Source organism: Lacerta agilis, chromosome 7 (genome assembly GCF_009819535.1).
Source record: "Lacerta agilis isolate rLacAgi1 chromosome 7, rLacAgi1.pri, whole genome shotgun sequence".
NCBI classification, from domain to species: domain Eukaryota; kingdom Metazoa; phylum Chordata; class Lepidosauria; order Squamata; family Lacertidae; genus Lacerta; species Lacerta agilis.
The window spans coordinates 61,446,463-61,465,828 of record NC_046318.1 but is presented as its reverse complement, the minus strand read 5'-3'; the positions used below and the strand labels follow the sequence as shown (position 1 = coordinate 61,465,828).

At 41.3% G+C, this 19,366-nt stretch overlaps 1 protein-coding gene across 6 annotated transcripts in view; it reads left to right on the top strand.

Annotated features, from left to right (window-relative positions):
* Positions 1-19,366, top strand: part of RUNX1T1 (RUNX1 partner transcriptional co-repressor 1) — a 143,227-nt gene that overhangs the window by 14,531 nt on the left and 109,330 nt on the right. For 4 of the 6 annotated variants that reach the window (XM_033155552.1, XM_033155551.1, XM_033155554.1 and 1 more), the window contains one exon: positions 13,081-13,251. The exons of the other annotated variants lie outside the window; for them this stretch is intronic. In XM_033155552.1, the coding sequence (XP_033011443.1) occupies positions 13,164-13,251 (88 nt within the window). In that variant the 5' untranslated portion in view covers positions 13,081-13,163. The remainder of the gene's footprint in view (positions 1-13,080; positions 13,252-19,366) is intronic. 6 annotated transcript variants of the gene reach the window in all.

Genomic DNA, 19,366 nt, shown 5'->3' with positions numbered 1-19,366 from the left:
ATGAGTTTTTCTCTCTTAAAAGTGAGGAAAGGTTGAAATCCTATGTATGTGGAACATGAAATCCCCCTTTGAATACAGTTAAACATACTTCTGATTAAACATGCATTAGATGCCTCTATCAGTAAAGTATCCTGTTAACTGTAAAGCAAATGGTAGTGTTGCTTTGCTGGAGCCGCATTTCGTATGAAAATACTTGCAGAGAGTTGGCCATATCAAGATATGTTTGGTTCAGTATTTTTGTTTTCTGACTTCGAAATTGCAACACCCCAGTGCCAAGATATTCAGGCGGTAATCACCGTGATAGTGCCAACCTGTTGTTCTGAATTTGTTTTGAAGAAGCTTCCTGAATGTGTTTGTTAAATATTCAGAGGAAGGCAGATACTTCACACACACACACACACACACACACACACACACACAAATAGGCTTAATTCACATATAATGCTAAGCTTTACTGTGAACTTGCAAACCACAAGTTTGGGTTCAGATGCAACACTAAGCCGAACTATGGCTTAGCTCACAGCAGCAGGACCAGAGGAGGAGACTTGTCTCTGGGATCCTGTACTATGCTCATTCATGCTAAGCCAGGGTGTGGCTTAGAGTTACACCCCTACTGGGTCACTGCCATAATTCCGTTGTTATAGCTTCGCAAGTGGCCTTCCAAAAGTTAATTGAAAGACTGCGTGGTTTTTGAACCACCACCACCTCGAGTTAACATTATGTTGCTTCTATGGAGTCCCACTATTATATACTCCAGCAGCCCCTGTCACCGATTTTGCTTCGCATCTGTGGGAGATTTGAGGGAAGCCTCTTCAAAAAGTTGTTAGTTTTTGCACATGTGCAGTAGCTTCCCTTTCACCTTGGCTCCCCTCTCCAGTAATTACCTGTCCGGATAACACATGTTGCTGCATATTTTTGAATTTCAGCAATTCTGGAGAGAGACAATTGCACAGAGCTGTAGCTCATTGGTGGAACACATGCTTGAAGATCCCAGATTCATTGCCTAACATCTCCAGGTTAAAAAGGATTAGGTTACCAGTGTGATGAAAAAGACCCTCGCCTGAGAATTTGGAGTGTTCAAGCACTTGTCACGGGAATCCCTCTTCCTCATCCCAGAACCTTCCATTGAGCTGCAGCCTGGCAGCAACAGTTAAATATATGGTCAGATAAAACTGTCTCTCATTGGAGCCGAAGCCTTAACAGAGATTGACAGCAAAGTTTTTATAGGTTGTGGCTTTTAAATGTTACCTCCAGTGCCAGATTTACATATATGCTAAACAAGCTATAGCTTAGGGCCCCACTTTCTTGGGGGCCCCCCAAAAAAATTAAAGGGAAAAAAACTGGATGTACATTTCCAAAATATAAGATAAAAAACAAATAAAATGGCTTTAGATACCTATTAAGTTCATAAATTACCTTATAGCATATATTTAACACAAAAAAGTGACAATTTGTTACTGGACAGCTGGACATATAAAGGGCCCCATTACCTTCAGTAGCTTAGGGCCTCATCAAACCTAAATCCAGCCCTGGTTACCTTTCTGGCTGGCTCTCTTCCTTGATCTCCCCAAGTCTTAGTGTTTTGCTTTCTGGGAATGGAGTTGAGAGATGATCTAAGGACCCGTTGAGGGCATTTTACCACTGTACAGTAGAAAGTGTACTAACCTATGGTCTGTGTGTGTGGTTTGGGAGTTGCACGGTTGGGGAAAGAACAGTGCTGTCCAGGGTTGTAAAGACAGCGGAGAGGATACTTGGGTGCACTCTTCTCACTTTGGAACAAATTTATGCCTCAAGGTGCTATAAGAAAGCAACAGACATTGTGCAGGATAGTGTGCACCCCGGAAATGATCTTTTTCAGCTTCTGCCTTCTGGAAGGAGGTATAGGGTCATAAAAACCAGGACCAGCCGCCTGAGAAATAGCTTCTACCCAAGAGCGATTTCTGTTCTGAATGCAACGAAAGGCAGTCTGTGTGGGAGGGTCTGTAATCAGATATGGGGTATCAGATTTTAGGGGTAAAATAGGGAAGGTATCAGAGTTTTTAGGGGGTTATTATGCAGAGGTGGGATGGGTGGGGATAGCAGGTTGATAGTTGTTGTAAGTTTGATGTAGATGTTCAATTTCGTTGTTCAGCATTGGACAATGACAATAAACATTATCCTATCCTATCCTACAAGAGGACCAGAGCCCATTTTGTGGGCCAGAGCACATTTTCTCAGATCCATGAAGTATAATCCTCTGTTGTCTGGTATATACCAGGTAAGGAGAGTAGCAAGATGGATTAGACAGCTGGTGGCAATTCTGTGTGGCTCTCTCAACTTTATAAATCATGGCTCTACAGTCTTTGTTTTGTGTGTGACAGAGATGAGATCAGCTGACAGTGACAGCAGCAGTGAGCAAACCGTGTTTGCAGCTGGGCAATTACAGAAGTCCATAAGATCTGGGACTGTCAAGCATGAACACAGATGCCTTCAAAGTTCTGTTTTTCTTCTATGTGGAAGTCATGGGCATGGAACAGATGCCTTCAATTTGGAGAAACCAGCCTCTGGATATAATAGGTTCTCTCTTCTCTTTGTTCTCTAGGGACTGTCCCTCGTCAATGAAACTAGATGAGGGAGAGGGAGGAAAAAGAAAGCAAATTGTGTGTGGAAGGTTCTTGTGTTTTCACTGTGATACATGATACTAAGCTATTTGTAAGCTAGAATGGCTTGTTATATTTAAAAGGTGCATCAAATTAATAGATGCACTTCATTATACAAATTAATAGATACAGTTGATTAAATTCTTATTTTCCCCCTTTTTGATTGATTTCGAACCACTGTTTTTTCTAGGTTAGTATCAAATTGACATGAGGGGGGTGTGGCGTTTACTCCTGTCACTGGGCTGCTTAGGGTTTCAGCTAGTCTTCATGAATAGATGATATGCAATTTTAAATGTGAAAGCATGTCTATAAATTAATGTGTGGAAATAGTATATGCCATTTTTTTCTCATTTCTTCTGAGATCTGGCAAGCTTATACAGTATGTGGGAACAGTTGCACAAAAATTCAAAGTCACATAATTTCTCCCTTGTAACGTGCTGGCAGGATTGCTAAACAACAACAACAACAACAGAACTGCTAGGTTTCTTTGTCATTGTGAGTCTGAAGAACGACATAAAAATGAGGAAGACGGATCTTTCTTTTTTAATGAAAAGTAGCATATTTTAACATTAGCTGCAATGTCAGATAAAATATTTGAAAAACAGTAAGCCAGTTATGTATGAGAGCAGGAAATAAGTATTCATCCCATTGATTCATGCACAATGCCACAGTAATTTCATTGGAATTATCTGTTGATTTGCATGAACTTGAATAATTTTTTTCATGGATTCTCCAAGCTGCGGTATGATTTAGTGAGACCTACAGTAGCTGTTCTTTTGTAAACTTGGCTTTTTCTCTCAGTTTATAAATATTAATTCTTACCAAGAGACAAGGTAGAACCTTTCTTCTTCCTAGAATTATCCTTAAACCATTTGAAATGTTGTAATCCCCTTGTGTTGTTATATTTAGTTTATTCTCAGTTTAGCTCTTTAAATTACCAGTGGTGGTGGTTGAGTGAAGTTGGCTGTCCTCCAAACCAGATGATAAACTGGAGGTGTGATGTTTCATGTTATAATTGCTCACGGATGCTGAATCACTGTTCAGTAGAGAAGTGTGTTGCCAGCAAGCTTAGCGTATCTCTCTAGTGTCCCTGATTGGAGATCTCTCTGAATTAAAGATAATTTTTCAAAGTCTGGAGTGTGATTTTAAGATTCTAGCTTAATCTCTCTCTCTCTCTCTCTCTCTCTCTCTCTCTCTCTCTCTCTCTCTGTGTGTGTGTGTGTGTGCGTGTTTGTTGAAGGTTGTTTACCAATAATGATGACTTAGTTCCCCATTTACATTACAGTACAGTGTATGGTGTGTTAGGGGAGAGGTACTACTCATGCTCCTTTTGGGGCTGTTTGTCCACCTTTGGTCCCCACCCTGCACTCAGCTCTCACCTGCAGCTCCTAGAAGCTGTAAACATGCGACAGTGGCCACACTTCGGGAATGGCTTTGACTGGCCAGCTAAATCAGGGTAGGGTAGCCAATGGGTCTCAAACCTTTAGGGAGTTAGGGACTTTTCCTGTGTGTGAAGACAGCCCATTGGCTATACACAGATGAGAGCAACAGTGGGTCCAATGGTAAAGAAGGCAGTTTCTGCACATGCTGTAGAGGGAAGTGAGGGGCAGATGGGGTTCGTCAACCTGGGAAAGTAGCCCATCTAGGAGAAGGAAAACTCTGACACTAAACTGCTGCCTTGTGTCATATCTTTGGAAGAAGATAAGGCTAAGGAGTAAACCCTACACAAATCCATAGTGGAGTCCCTAAGATGGTTGAATGGCGCCTTGTACGCCTCCTTCTGGCAATTCCTTCAGCCAAGCTGTGCAAACATATTGCTCTGTTTTTCTTTGGACGACATCAGCAAGGCCGAGAGAGGGGTCTTGTCTGGGCAGCCCAGGACCTCCATACATATTGTCCAGGCTTGTGCCCCAGGGAGGTCATTCACCCCCGGAAGTGCACTCCATTGTCCTTTGAGACAGACAGATGCCAGCAACCACAACACAGTTCTGAGGAAAACAGAAAAAATGGAGTGAAATGGTTGGCATTAGAGACTAGGACTGGGAAGACTCTGGTTCAAATTCTTGCAGTGTCATGAATTTCGTTGGGTAACTGTAGACCAGTCAAATCCTGAAGTCTAATCTACTTCACAGGCTTTTTTGAGAATCACATGTGGGAAGAGGGTAAAGAACAGTGGATGTTGCCTTGAGCTCCTTGGATAAAAGGCAGGAGAGAAATAAATAATAAAGAGCCTGTTTCTTGTAGGTTGTGAATTTTTTTTCTTCACTTATTTTTCATTTTGCACCTGATTAACTCCGACTGCAAATTGTTCTTCTGCTGCCAAACGTGCCTAGATAGCATCACTCCAATTTGGTGCATGTTTTGGCTTCTTTGAAACGCTGCTGTTTAGATAGTTCTCAAATTTTACTGGTTTAAATTGCTATGTACTTACAGTCTTGTATTTTTTGCTGCTGATAACTATTTCCAAACCAAATCAAATCGTTTTCTTATTTCAGAAAGGAAAGCTTTTCATATGTTTAGGGCATTTTTTAATCATGATGTTTTTGTTAACTAACTAATGTGGGTTTAACTACTATTATGAAATGCTTTTGATATATTTATAATTGCTTCTGCTGGTTATCAATACTGGGGTAGAGAAACCAATGGCTTTCCAGATGCTACTGGTCTACAAATCATCTCTGTACATTGGACATGGTGGCTGAAGCTGATGTGAGTTGGAGTCCAACAACATTTGGAAAGCCAGAGGTTTCCCATTCCTGATGTATATTAACTTGCTCACTCTTCTTCTGACCTGCATTGATCATCACCTGGAAATGTGGTGTGTAAATAAACTGATAATGATAACGATACCTTTATTTGAACCACAGAAATGGAGAAGTTCTCAAGAAGCAAGTTGAATTCTTTCAGCACTTTTGAGCCAGCTGTTCTATCAAGATGAAGGGCACTTTAAGCTTGCTTTCAGGTCTTGAGATCATCTCTCAAACATTGTTCCTCACATTCTGCCCCACTCCTAACCACCAGATCTGTGTAGAGAACTTGGGGCAAATTCTTCCTTTCTTCCTTTGAGTTGGTGTGCCATTTCACTTTCTCTAAGGTTCCGCCCATTTCACTTTTTCTAAGGTTCTGCCACTGTGGTGTAGTGGTTAAGAGCAGTAGACTCGTAATCTGGTGAACCGGGTTTGCGTCTCCACCCCTCCACATGCAGCTGCTGGGTGACCTTGGGCTAGTCACATTTCTTTGAAGTCTCTCAGCCCCACTTACCTCACAGAGTGTTTGTTGTGGAGGAGGAAGGGAAAGGAGAATGTTAGCCGCTTTGAGACTCCTTCAGGTAGTGATAAAGCTGGATATCAAATCCAAACTCCTCCTCCTCCTCCTCCTCCTCCTCCTCCTCCTCCTCCTCCTCCTCTTCTTCTTCTTCTTCTTCCGCAAATTTTGGCTTGGTTTGTTAGCCAACCACTGTAACTTTCGTAGTAGGCAGTGTAGCTTGGTTTTCTCAGTTTAAGTGCATTCTTGTACCTGCTGCTTGACAAAGGGGGGATGTTACAGGAGAGGAATTGCAGGTGGGGGGCATGTTGATAGTAATCCCTTCTGATCTGGGATACTGTGCTGGAGTCCTAGTGCATGCCGTAGTCTGATCTGTGTTGAAAGAGAGAGCCTCTGCCTTTTTGTGTTGTCAATGGCTTTTAACAATATGTTAATGTTCTGGAACTTCCGTTTTAGAAAGTGAAAACTGGGACTTAGCTATACAGCTTCAAATTAAACGTTTTAAGTGCAATATACAATGCGGCACTAGATGACAGTGGTGAGCCTTGTGGAAAATTCAATGTATTTTTTAAAAGGTTAAAGGTTTATATATGTGTGTAGATTCCACCCTGATTGCAGATCATTTGAAGTCTAGGCTGATAAAGAAGAATGAACATTCTGGGAGGTTTTCAAAGTTTGCTTTTGAAATATGTGCTATATAAGGAAGAGGCAGAAATAAGCAACCGTTATCATTTGAACCAGGGCTGTTGAAGAGGAACACCCAATAAGGTTTTTTAAAAGCTATCCTTGTGGTGCTACATAAGAACGGGGTAGAAATGGGCAATAGACTCATTTAACAGCAAAAATTGCCTAATTACGGCTGCCGTCAGTGTTTCAGCCCAACCAAATTCTAGAGATTTAATGGGGGTGGGGGACTCTCTGCTGCAAAGTCAGAAGCTGAAAGGCACATTTTCGGGGGGGGGGGGGGGAAACGTAAGGTAATCTAGGAGCTTTTTCCTTTCTCCCCCATTTCATAAAAAATTTCTTTTAAAAATAGGGACTGGAAATGTTCCTGAGAATGATGCTAAATGACACTGTAACATTATATGCAGTAGTATTTGGGGGAAGGGGGCGGTAGTGATGGCTGCTCATTTTTCTGTGTATTGTCCCTGCGACTCATTTCCAGGAACATTTCTGTACTCATTTTAAAAGCACATGGTAAGTGTCACACTTCTTAGCTGCTTGAAATGGCTTTTACCTTTTAAAAACACTTGTAGTAGGAAAAATAAAAAGCCGTTGGCTCTCTAAAAGTGTTTACAAATTCCTTCCTTCCTTCAGATTCACAAGAGTTTCTCTCATAGACATGACTTATTATTATTATTATTATTATTATTATTATTATTATTATTTTATTTTGTCATTGATGCTGGTGACATTTTGGCAATATATCTGGGGATTGGGTGGAAGAAACTCCCATGACTATGAAGGAATGGAGGAATTAGTAAAATCAGACATACAGAAGATTCAGGCTATATATCTGCACCAGTGGTACAACAATATCAGAAACTGAACCTGGTGGATTACCATGGCATTGTCATAGAATCATAGAGTTGGGAGAGACCACAAGGGCCATCCAGTCCAACCTTCTGCCAAGCAGGAAACACCATCAAAGCATTCCTGACAGATGGCTGTCCAGCCTCCGCTTAAAGACCTCCAAGGAAGGAGACTCCACCACACTGCTTGGCAAAAATTCCACTGTCAAACAGCTCTTACTGTCAGGAAGTTCTTCCTAATGTTTAGGTGGAATCTTCTTTCTTGTAGTTTGAATCCATTCCAGTGTCCGCTTCTCTGGAGCAGCAGAAAACAACCTTTCTTCCTCCTCTATATGACATCCTTTTATATATTTGAACATTGTCTTCTGCTTTTAATTAACCACACTTCCGTGTTACATCCAAACTCTAAACCGTGGCTAATCTTAACTACAGTTTGTTGAAACAAGCCAGATTGATGACTGAAGGTTTGAAACTGACTTCAGTTAAAATTAAATCATACTTCATTGGGTTCAGAAGAAAATAACAAGCAAAAGCTTCTGATGTCCTTGTGTAGGAGAAGATGTGATCCTGAAGTTTGCCTAGGCTTATGCCCACAATTCTGCCTAAATTTCAGAATATGTGTATAACATTTACTTTATTTACTTGAAAAATTATGGCCATTAAGTGTTATTTGGTACCTGTTAGGTTCAAATAAAGAGTGATGCACATATTGTGTTAATTACATGCCAGTAGAATTGGTGAAGAGCTGCACATGTCTTCCTTCTGGTGTATTTCCCATGTGGTTTTCTGTTGCTGAACAAGTTGTGCACTTCTGCTAGAGGAAAAAGACTTAACTCCATGGTAATACAATCCTGTGTGTGCTTAGGTGATGAAGGGGTTCTTGGCAGCAACTAAGCAATACAGGAACTGGTAACTGCACTTGATTTTCTTTTATGTTGATTCTGATATGTGTAGTCTTTAGATCCTATTAAATTTTCTGAAAGATAAACTGCTGCAAGATTGATTTGCCAGGCCCAATGACTCCTCTTCTTAAAACCTTGGCTCAGCCGAGTATCTTGGAAGGGAGTGGAGGGGTGGAGATAAAAGTGCTTTGACTACAAGGTTAACTGATTTCAAATAGAAGGCTCTCTCAAGTTATTGCATTCTGCACAAAATAAATACATTTTGCATATGGTTAAGATTGATAAAAAAAAAATATTCTGTATGCCAGTGATTGCATTCCCATCTGTGATTAAGGGTTTCTGTCTCCATCTGGTTTTCACATTATATTTCTGTAACAAGAATCTTTTATATGGCAGAGTTCATTCGCTGTATTTTCTATTAGCTGCAGCTTGAACTACTGCATGGATCACAGATTTACACATATGGCTTTAATTACTTCATACCATTGAGAAAAAGTAATATTTGTTTGGGAATGTATGTTTTTCACTATTTCCATGGTTATGCAACATGATGAGCTTTTTAATGCCACTCTTCTGGAGAAATACAAATTGTTTAAGGCTTTCTATTTCAAAAGGAGTAGCGAGGGAGCTTTTGAGTACCTTTCAATCATCCTGTTAGTTGCAAGAGTTAATATGTTAGACAACAAAAATGATGTGTGTGTGTGTGTGCCTAACTATTATGGGGTAAAATGAATGAAATGCAGATTGCCTTACAAATGGCTGCTGTGTATCATATTATATTTAATGGAGATGTTAATTAAACTGTGTGGCTCTGCATACAGTTTACAAAATGGTGGAGAAATTCCACTCACTTAACATTGTCAGAGGTTTCTGTGAAATGAGAAATCAGTGATTCAGATTATGCACTTTGCACTAAAGATATATCAATATACTTTTAAGGAAAAAAAAACCTTTCTGTTTGGTCTCCTTCAAATTCCCTTTTCCTTGCACAAATCTGTGAAATGCATGCTAGGTCAAACAATGAGTGTTATCAAAGGTATTAGATGCTGACATCCTAAATTAATTTGCCTCCTAATCCTATAAAATAACTATAGAAAACGACAAATGTTATAAGAAGATTATTTGAAGTATGAAAGTTGATCTTTTAGGTTTGCATAGATTGAAAAGGAAATTTTGGTAAAGATCATTCACTGAGTTAAGCAACTGAGTAACATATTTTTTTAAACTGTTTTTAAACATATAAAGGATACAGTATTTTATCGAATTGAAAACTTCAACATTTGGTGAAATTTGTCAACAAAAAGCTGGACAGGAAGCTGCCCATAGTGTAGTCTCTGACAGGGTATATGCTTATTATGAAAATATGTTTACACTGGGCAAATAACATTCACCAGTAAACAAAGGTATTGCTGCTTCAGCCCAGCAAAATGAATTTGAAATAGCACATTGGACTGCATCTCATGTGGAACCAAGAAAACACATTGCTTTATATGGCATTAGATTTCAGGATATCAATATTTTTATTCTCCTCTATCCTGAAGTCCCAGGGCAGAATACTATCATGCCTTCCAGGCCCATCTTTATTTTTAGCTATATTTATTTACTGACTGTCATCTCTGATCTAATTCACTAGACACTGATGTTTTATGGAATATATTTAGGCTGTATTTTTTTTTTCAAACGAGCACATGCTTTTGCATGTTCAGGATCTGCTTGTTGCAAGTTTATATGTTTGTTTATTTAATTAGGCTGCCCCATATCTGAAATACTTTTGCATTACAGGTGAAACTCGAAAAATGTGAATATCGTGGAAAAGTCCATTTATGTAAGCAATTGTTTTCATTAGCTACTGGAGTTTATTATATGAGATAGACTCATGACATGCAAAGCGAGATATGTCCAGCCTTTCTTTGTTATAATTGTGATGATTATGGCATACAGCTGATGAGAACCCCAAAGTTGAAATTGTTAATTTGGGGTTCTCATCAGCTGTACGCCATAATCATCACAATTATAACAAAGAAAGGCTGGACATATCTCGCTTTGCATGTCATGAGTCTATCTCATATATTAGTTTCACCTTTTAAGTTGAATTACAGAAAGAAATGAACCTTTCCACGATATTCAAATTTTTCGAGTTTCACCTGTATAAGCAACACATGTAAGATTGGCTTAATGTGTGAGATACACACATTTTTTTGAATTTAAAACTGGGTCAGAATTTGACTTCTAAACATGAAAGGGAAAGAATAAGAGTTACTCAGCCCCAGAGTCAGCATGTGGCATCTTTGGGCAACTGTCAGGGCCCACTGTTGATGCCTTCCCTCCATAAGATGACCTCTGCTAGATCAGGCAAAGACCCATCTCGTCCAATACTCTGTTCTCACATGGCCAGCTAGATGCCCCTGGGAAGCCTATATGCCTGAGTTCCCCTTTATCATTTTGATTTCCCTCAAGGCTCAGGAGTCATGCTTTGTTGGGGCATGATGGGGGATTTAATGACTCCCAGCTGCCTGGTCCTTCTTCAGAGTAGTGTGGATGCTTCTTGCTGCTGTTACTGCCTGCCAGCCTGCCAGGGTGGTGGATTGTACTTCACTGTGGTTGCCTTCAGACTAAAGGCTTCCTCTGGCATTCCCTATGTGTCTACCTAATGGGCTGTATCCAACTAAGTCAGTGCAGACCCACTTATATCCATAACACATACAGTGGTACCTCAGGTTAAGTACTTAATTCGTTCTGGAGGTCCGTTCTTAACCTGAAACTTTTCTTAACCTGAAGCACCACTTTAGCTAATGGGACCTCCCACTGCCGCTGTGCTGGCAGAGCAAAATTTCTGTTCTTATCCTGAAGCAAAGTTCTTAACCTGAAGCATTATTTCTGGGTGAGCGGAGTACAGTGGAACCCCGTGTTACGCACTCGATCTGTTCCAGGTCGCGGGCGTGTGTATCCTGAACGCATGGAAAAAACCTCGAAAAACCAGAAGTAGCGTGATTTGAGCACTCCTGCGCATGCGCAAAGTGTGCAGAAGCATTTCCGGGGGTCGCGCGCGCTCTGGAAACGCATCTGGGTTGCAGGCGTTCTTAACTCGAACATCCGCAACCCAGGGTGTGTGTAACCCGGGGTTCCACTGTATGTAACCTGAAGCGTATGTAACCTGAGGTACCACTGCACTTAACATAAGCCCATTGGTTTCAGTAGGCCTATTTTAGTTATAATGTAGTTATAGAACCACAGAATTGTAGAGTTGGAAGGGATCCCAAGAGTCTTCTGGTCCAATCCCCTGCAATGCAGAAATCTCATCTAAAGCATCCATGACAGACGGCCATCCAATTTCTGCTTAAAAACTTCCAAGGAAGGAGAGTGCACAACCTCCTGAGGGAGAATGTTCCTCTGTCAGACAGCTCTTACAAATAGTTGGATGCAATCTATTTGTTAGACCAGGAGTGGGGAACGTTCAGCCCTCCAGATGTTACTGAACTACAGTTCCCATAATCCCTGGGCCATGCTTGCCAGAGCAGACGGGAGTTGTAGTTCAGCAACAGCTGGAGGGCCAAAGGTCCCCCACTCCTGGGTTTGAATGAATGCACAATGCAATGGGAAGCGTCTACTGAAAGGGAATAATTCTGCTGTGCTGCTGCATTGGAAGTGGTTAAATAATTCCATCAGGCCTGAAAAAGAGACCCAGCATAATTGCCCTCCCTCAGCAGATGCTGACTGGAAGGAGGCAAGTGAAGAGGAGGGATTCGTGTAATAATGCAGCCTTTTCTTTTTGATGGGTGCTTTATTTTCCCTGGCATATTAAGGGTGCCCTGGCACACACTTCGGAATTCCTTGGCTATGGTATGCAAACCATGTTGAAGTACAGTAAATGGGATATTAGTACAGCAGCTCTTTGGAAACAGTTGCAGCTACAGAGCTGGGCAGTATAATACTTTCAAAGTGGTTTAGAGCATTTGACTAGTTCCGTAGAAGTTAATGGGAATATGTTTTCTTGCATTTCTTGTATTTATTATTGTAATAATCAGAAGATCCATGGGGTTAGTGGGTGTTACAGCAATATAAAATGCACCACCAACAACAGTTTAAAACTACCTGTGTCTTGATGTCATTCATTTTATTTTAATCATGCTTCTCGAATGTGAGCACGAGGAGAAGTTTAAAAATATTTATGAATAAATAAATAATAGCGTCATTGACCCAGGACTGGGTATGCTTCTTTTTAGTAGCTTGTGAATCCTGGGGGTTATTGGTAAAAATTCTGACCTTATATAAAATAGCAGGAGGTAATATATGGAGGTAATACCATAGCTCAGTGGTAAAGAACAAGTTTGTGTGCAGAAGGTTTGATGCCTGACTTCTTCAGTTAAAAAGATTAGATAGTAGCCATAAGAACAATCCTTTCCTGAAACTTTGGAGAGCTTGATGGAAATATAATCTGACCTGATACAAGTTACTTTCCTATGAACAATTGACCCAGTTAAGTTTTGATTTTTGATTTGTTTGTAATTCACAGTATATGCATTGGTTTCCCTCCTTCCCTCTGGGAATAATAATTTTTTTAAAAAAGAATTGGTTTTAAAATGCAATAATAAAGAAGTTACTTTAGGATTAAAGTTACTACTTCTGTTAAATATATAGATAGACAGATATAGATATAGATAGATAGCATGTCAATAAAGGGGCTTTGTGCTTCAAACTGGCTGTGATATGTGCGTTTTTTTTTCCTTTTGTTGTTGTCAATAGAAAAGATTGATCTCTGGGCTGGTGAACGTAATATCTGTCCCAGTCAGAAAAGGAGAGGAAATTAGCAGGACGATTGGTGGAGAATGATATCTGTCAAAAGAAACACTTGGAGAGCACTGAGTTTAGTAATAGGTGACTGCCGGAAAAAAGGGAACTTTGAATTTTGCCAAGGTAAGGAACAGATTTGTAATTAACATGCTATTTATGAGAAAGAAATTAATTTTATTTATTGTGCCTTGTCCCTCTCTAACTGTGCTTTCAGTCTTCCCCTTGTTATTCCATCTGCTTCCCACCCCTCCCTTGGAATCTAACCTTGTAGGGCTTTCAGATTTTGGATGGTAAGCATGAAGAACTTGTGCAGAGATGCCCTATTCATATTTATCTCAAAGCATGAATAGCCTAATTGAGAGGAAGGGAGTAGATTTGTAACACACAAGCACACGCCCTTCCTGCCCCACCTCCAGCCCATCTTACAGCCACATTTTGGATGTAAGAAATGAAATGATGTCTGCTTTCATACAATATAATGTGCATAGGCCCAGTGGGTAGGAATCCTACCCCCTCCCTCCTTTCTGGTTTTGTAGTACTGTATCACAATTGAGAGGCTCCCATCATGGGTTGAATTGTGACAGGTCCCATTGGTACAAAGGAAGGAAGGCAGGGAAGCAACTTTTTCACAGAAAAAGTGGATTTTGAAGAGGGATTTGAAAGAAGTAAGGCACAGGGTGTTCTGTGATGTGGTTATAAGCCTGTGGGGTAGCAAGGAGGGAAGGTCTTTAGAGAAGCAGGAGACAGTTGGGACAACCTTCAGCATAAACTTTATTACCAACACTACAAAGATCCAACTTTGCAAAAGCAGGCGTCTGCTTACACGGTGGGGGTCATAGAATCATAGAATCATAGAGTTGGAAGAGACCACAAGGGCCATCCAGTCCAACCCCCTGCCAAGCAGGAAACACCATCAAAGCATTCATGACAGATGGCTGTCAAGCCTCCGCTTAAAGGCCTCCAAAGAAGGAGACTCCACCACACTCCTTGGCAGCAAATTCCACTGTCGAACAGTCCTCTACCTTCTATCTCCCCTGTTGTCCACCCTCCCCCCCCCCACTCACAATATGCTTTGGAACAGGTATTGGGTGTGTGCAACAAAGTCCCATTTCACAAGTGAGTGGACATCACTGAATGCCATTCAGGGTAAATGCACATGTGGGGCAGGTACAGCTGAGAGAGGCTGCAAGATGAGGTGCCACAATCCCATTGCATATATAGATTTGGCAAGCTTTGAGGTACATATGAGTAGTTATTTAATACTTACGTCACAGTCCACTTACCCAGAAACAAATCTAATGAGACCAATGCAGATTAAGAGGTTTAAGGACTGTGGGGCTATGTCCACTTTGCATTTAAAGCTGTTGGTGTGGAGGGTTGGATGATGTTCCTGACAGTATTACGGTATGTGGGTTTATCTGAATGACTGAAAACTTCACGTGAGTCGAAAGGTTAACTATATTTCGAACCTATGTTTTGCTCTATACTTACGTGTGTATATAAAGTACAAAGGGTATGTCCATTGCAGATGAAAGCCGCAATAGATTCAAATATTTTTGGAGGCAGTCCATGAAAAACTGTAGCTATTTCCTGCCATTCTGATCTCTTCAAGCTATGAACACTATATTTGCTTGTAGTTCTGCCCAGAGTCATTTTTCATGCTTATTTCATATGGGAGCAGCTGTAACTAACACTTCAGCTTACTGGAAGTTTCACCATCTTACTGGAATGCCTTTCAGTTCCCTTGAAACTCCCACAGATGGTTCACCTAATGGGACCTTGTTGCATGTTAGGAACTGTAGGAAACTTATACCAAGTGAGACCCACTGGTTCATCAAACTCAATATTGTTGGCACTGATTGACAGCGGTTCCAGAAAGAGAATATTTCCCGGCCCAGCCCTACCCAGAGATGCTGGGGACTGAATCTGTGGCCTGTGTTCTACCAATGAGCTGTGATTCTTTTCCAAAGTTCATAATCTGCCTCTTCGTTCCATCAAGGTTCCATTAAAAATACCTTGCGGATGGTGGTCATTTTTCATTTTTAGAACGTGTCCTAGCAAACTAGTGCAGCCTTCAGAAAGGCCTGAGAACATTTGAGAACATCTGGTTCTGCCCTTTTCATGACTCGACCAGACCTGCTGTAAGGAAGTGCTTTTAAAAGTCCCCATTTCCCTGGGAGCGTTAAGCACGTGCTTTGCTTTTTTCCACCATTAAAAAATGTGTTTTAAATGAGTACCTCTCATTGGATTATAACAGGTAGTAGATTACTAAATTCTGAAAGACAGACCAATAAAATCTGAATCCTAAAAGCATCTGCTGATTTCTAAGCACGTGCATTCAGCGTCCGGGTTGAAAATTTGGCCACCGATTCAATTCAACTGAATTGAAATTTTGTCAAGCAAATTAAGAGGCAGTGCTGTCAGGCACTTTCTGGAGCCCAATAGCTGCATTTGAGGAGGGGGGGGGGAGTCATATGATAGCAATGCATGCAACAACCTTCTTCCAAGTTCAGTGGACTAGATCCTTTGTGTTTGTTAAAAAGTTGCCCTTTCAAATGGTATGGTTAAGGGTCAGATTTTATCTGCTTGCTAATGAAAACCAGACACGAAGCTAGGCTGAAATATCAGTGTTTCCTCCCACCCCAGCCTTAGAGATATGGAGCTAAGTTAAATAAGGTGGTCTGTTGATGGTCAAAAAGTTTTTCTTATTTGTTACTAAAGATTGCCATTGGTAATGCAGGCAGTTGCTACTAATACTGACCTACTGCTCCCAGCACATGTTACTGAAGTCATAAATATCAATAATGATGCCTTGGGTTCCATATCTGCTTATCTAAAGATGACAGTAACAAGCAGCCTATATTTGAAGGACCAGGAAGACCTAGGGTAAAATCCCCACCGAACCATGAAGCTCACTAGGTGACCTTGGGCTCAGTGCTCAAACTCTACCTACCTTACGTTGCCCTGAGCACTTTGGAGGGAGGGCCATTTACAAATGTAATAATAACTAATTTGCAAAAGAAGAGGAAGGTGTAAAATACCAGTATAGGCTGTATTATAATAATGGTGCTTTGCAGTGTTATGTTTCTAGAAAAAGGGGTGGCGGAACTCACCACGAACACCTCCCTCGTTGCAATGGCGCCCATCTGAGAGGTGCTGGAGTTCCAGTGAATTCTGGCTGGGGGAAAAAGCTATGGTGCTTCATATTATTTACCCGAGTGTCTTGTTTACTACATTCGTTATCCTGCCTTTCCTCCAAAAAACACAAGGTGGTGTACATGTTTCTCGCTGGCTTTCAGCATCACGCCAACCCTGCGAGGTATCTTAAGCTGATAGGCAGTGTTTGGCCAAGGTCAACAAGTGAGCTTCATGGGTGTGTGGAGATTTGAACATGGCTGCCTCTGGTTCTAGTTCAGTCGTCTAACAACTACAATGCATTGGCTTTCATTGGTATATAAATACATATTAAACCAAATAAAATAAATATGGGTCAGACAGATTTAGTATCCAAAAGCTATAATTTGCAGAGCTGCAAACTACCTAAACATAGTGGGAAATCTGTTAGGAAGGCAAATACATCTGCCAGATATCCAGAATAGGACCCAAAATGCAACCAGCCAGGCAGACATAGTTGAGTTGTGGCATATGCTAATAGGCGTATGAAATTCTAATTACACAGCAAGAAACAGGGTATATGCCCCTGAAGGGAGAGAGTATCTCCATCCCGCCAACTTGTTCACTTCTACACCTTCCCTTCCATAATGTGGAGTAAGATGGACAGATGTTAAGTGAGCTAGGACCTGGGAGACAAAGTTTAGAAGCCTCAGTGGGTGACCTTAGGCCAGTGATTGTCGCTCATTCTAATCTCCCTCACAGGGTTGTTGAGGATAATGGTGGAGGGACGAAAGTGCAGTTATTAATCCTCCATCATTTCTTTAACAAAGTGAAGCTTTCCTAATCTTAACAGTCAGATTAACCAAAATATAAGGCATCCATCCCACTGGAATACATTAAGATAATATTTAGAAGGCAACTAGCCCTCTCCCACAAAAATTTAATTCTTCCTTACCTTACAATATTATTCTGCGAGCCAGCCCACATAGAAGGGTCTTGCAGTGCTTTATTTATTTAGCACCTACAGTAAATAACAGTACGGTACGGTAAACAATACACCAGTTGCTTCTTGGTGTATCCATGATATCACCCAACCCTTCTTTGATCTGACATCCAGTTGTGCATGTGTGCATTTGAAAAGGGTTCAGTGTTAATCCTATGCAAAGAAAATTCACCATGTTTACTGCCCATAGGAGTCTATGGAAATAATATCTGTTCTGACTACTGGAGGTAATAATCTCCCCTTTGTTTTCTGAGCTTTAAAACAGATGTTTTCCCCATACTTTTGTTGGGTTTAGTGTACATTCCTAGATTCCTTTTCCTTAAGCCTTGATTCCTTACTTCTTCTGTTATCAAGGAGTCATTTCTTTGTTGTGTGACTGTATCAGAAATTACTGTTGAAAGATTGTTTATCCATAAGAGACATTTAAGGGTATTTTGGGATGTTTAGATACGGAAATGTCATCAGCTCTCCTATAGCTAGAATTCTCTCCCCCCCCCCCAATCATGTGAGAAATGATTGTGGCTTTCTGGCATTATGTTAATTGTTGGTGTGAGTTACATTAACGAATCACCAAAATGGATGACGAAAAAGATAAACACACAGGTTATTTTGCATGTTGAAAGAAAAGCAGTATTTTTAGGGTAGTTCACACACTATGCATTCAGTCCTGCTGAAGCTCAACACTTTTAAATGCAATAATTTCCATGGGAGAGATATATGGCTACATAAGTGTTTGACTCCACATTGAAGCCAGTGGGACTTAAAAGCACTTAACTTTGGCAACATGTTTATCTCTGCTCAGTGTTACTCAGTTAATTCTTGGGTCCCTCACCTCTCCCTCACCTTTTTTGTGTGGACAGGCAGAGTCCCCCAAACCCCAGGCGACCCCTGAGCGGAATAATAATGCAAGACAACGTGCTATGGGATTAAAATTGACCACAACTTCATTAAGTTTCATGATGTAGGGAGACCTTGGCTCAGGCAGTGGACGTTTATCCTTCCCAGTCCCCAGCCAGGGATCTGGGAGACTTCAGGATTATTCAGAATGTGTGGGGATTGGGCTGGCTCTGGAGAACATATGTTCAAGCAGAGAGCCCACCCCCCGTTCGCCGCCGCTGGAGGGGGAGAGTAATGACAACCTCTCGGCATATGGCCAATACCTCCCCCCTAGACCACTTTAATGGGAACCCTGGTATCGCCGCCACAAAGGGGGCATGGGTCACCGCCTCACGCCCCCCCCCTTTAGGAAGATAGACTAAAGGATTCCGCCCAAGGCCTGAAACCGCTAAAGTTGTGACGAATTGCTACGGGAAAGGCGAAACCTGACAATGCAGGAAAATTCCTATTGTGTGTGCAGGTGGTCCCTCCCCTTACCTGGCCAATCCCCTGGCAACACCTACCCAGGTGGGATTGGGTGATTGGCTGAGGTAGGCGGAGACCTCCATGTATCCAGCCTGGGGAGGATGAAGCCAGTCCAAACTACCAGGAGCCACACTGGGATCTAGGAGGCTGCACGCGACCATGCAAAAGTCGCCCCCCTTTTGATGTGGGGAGTGGTCATTCTCCCTCATGCCTTCCCTGATTCCCCGACCGTATATTCAGATTGAAGAAGAATAAAAAACTACTGCAAACCAGTCTGCACAGTTCAGCTGAAATGGTAGACAAGCCTTCTTCAGCTTAGTGCCATCAGATGGTTTGGACTCCATCTGTCTTCAGTCTGGCCTGTGGTCAGGGCTGGTGGGAGTTGTAGCATACAAGGCTGGCAGATGTTGTGACAGACTATGGATTAACAAGAACCAGTAGTCCATGAAGAAATGGAATGTGCAGGGGGAGTAAGACGAAAGGGAGTTTATAAGCCCAAGGCTTGTTCATGTAACAACAAACCATGGTTTGGTGTTGCATTTGAACTGAATCATATTGTGCATACTCCCTGTTGGTGTGCTCTTTGTTTATTTCTGGTGCATCCCACTATTATTTTAGGAAGCTCCGAGTTTGGATAGCATTGTGTTGAAATATTGAACAGTTTAACATCTAAAATACAGTATAAAAGCATTTTAGAGACATTTGTCAAATTAACAGCTACAGGAATGTATAGAAAATTAGAAGTTCTGTGCACAATTG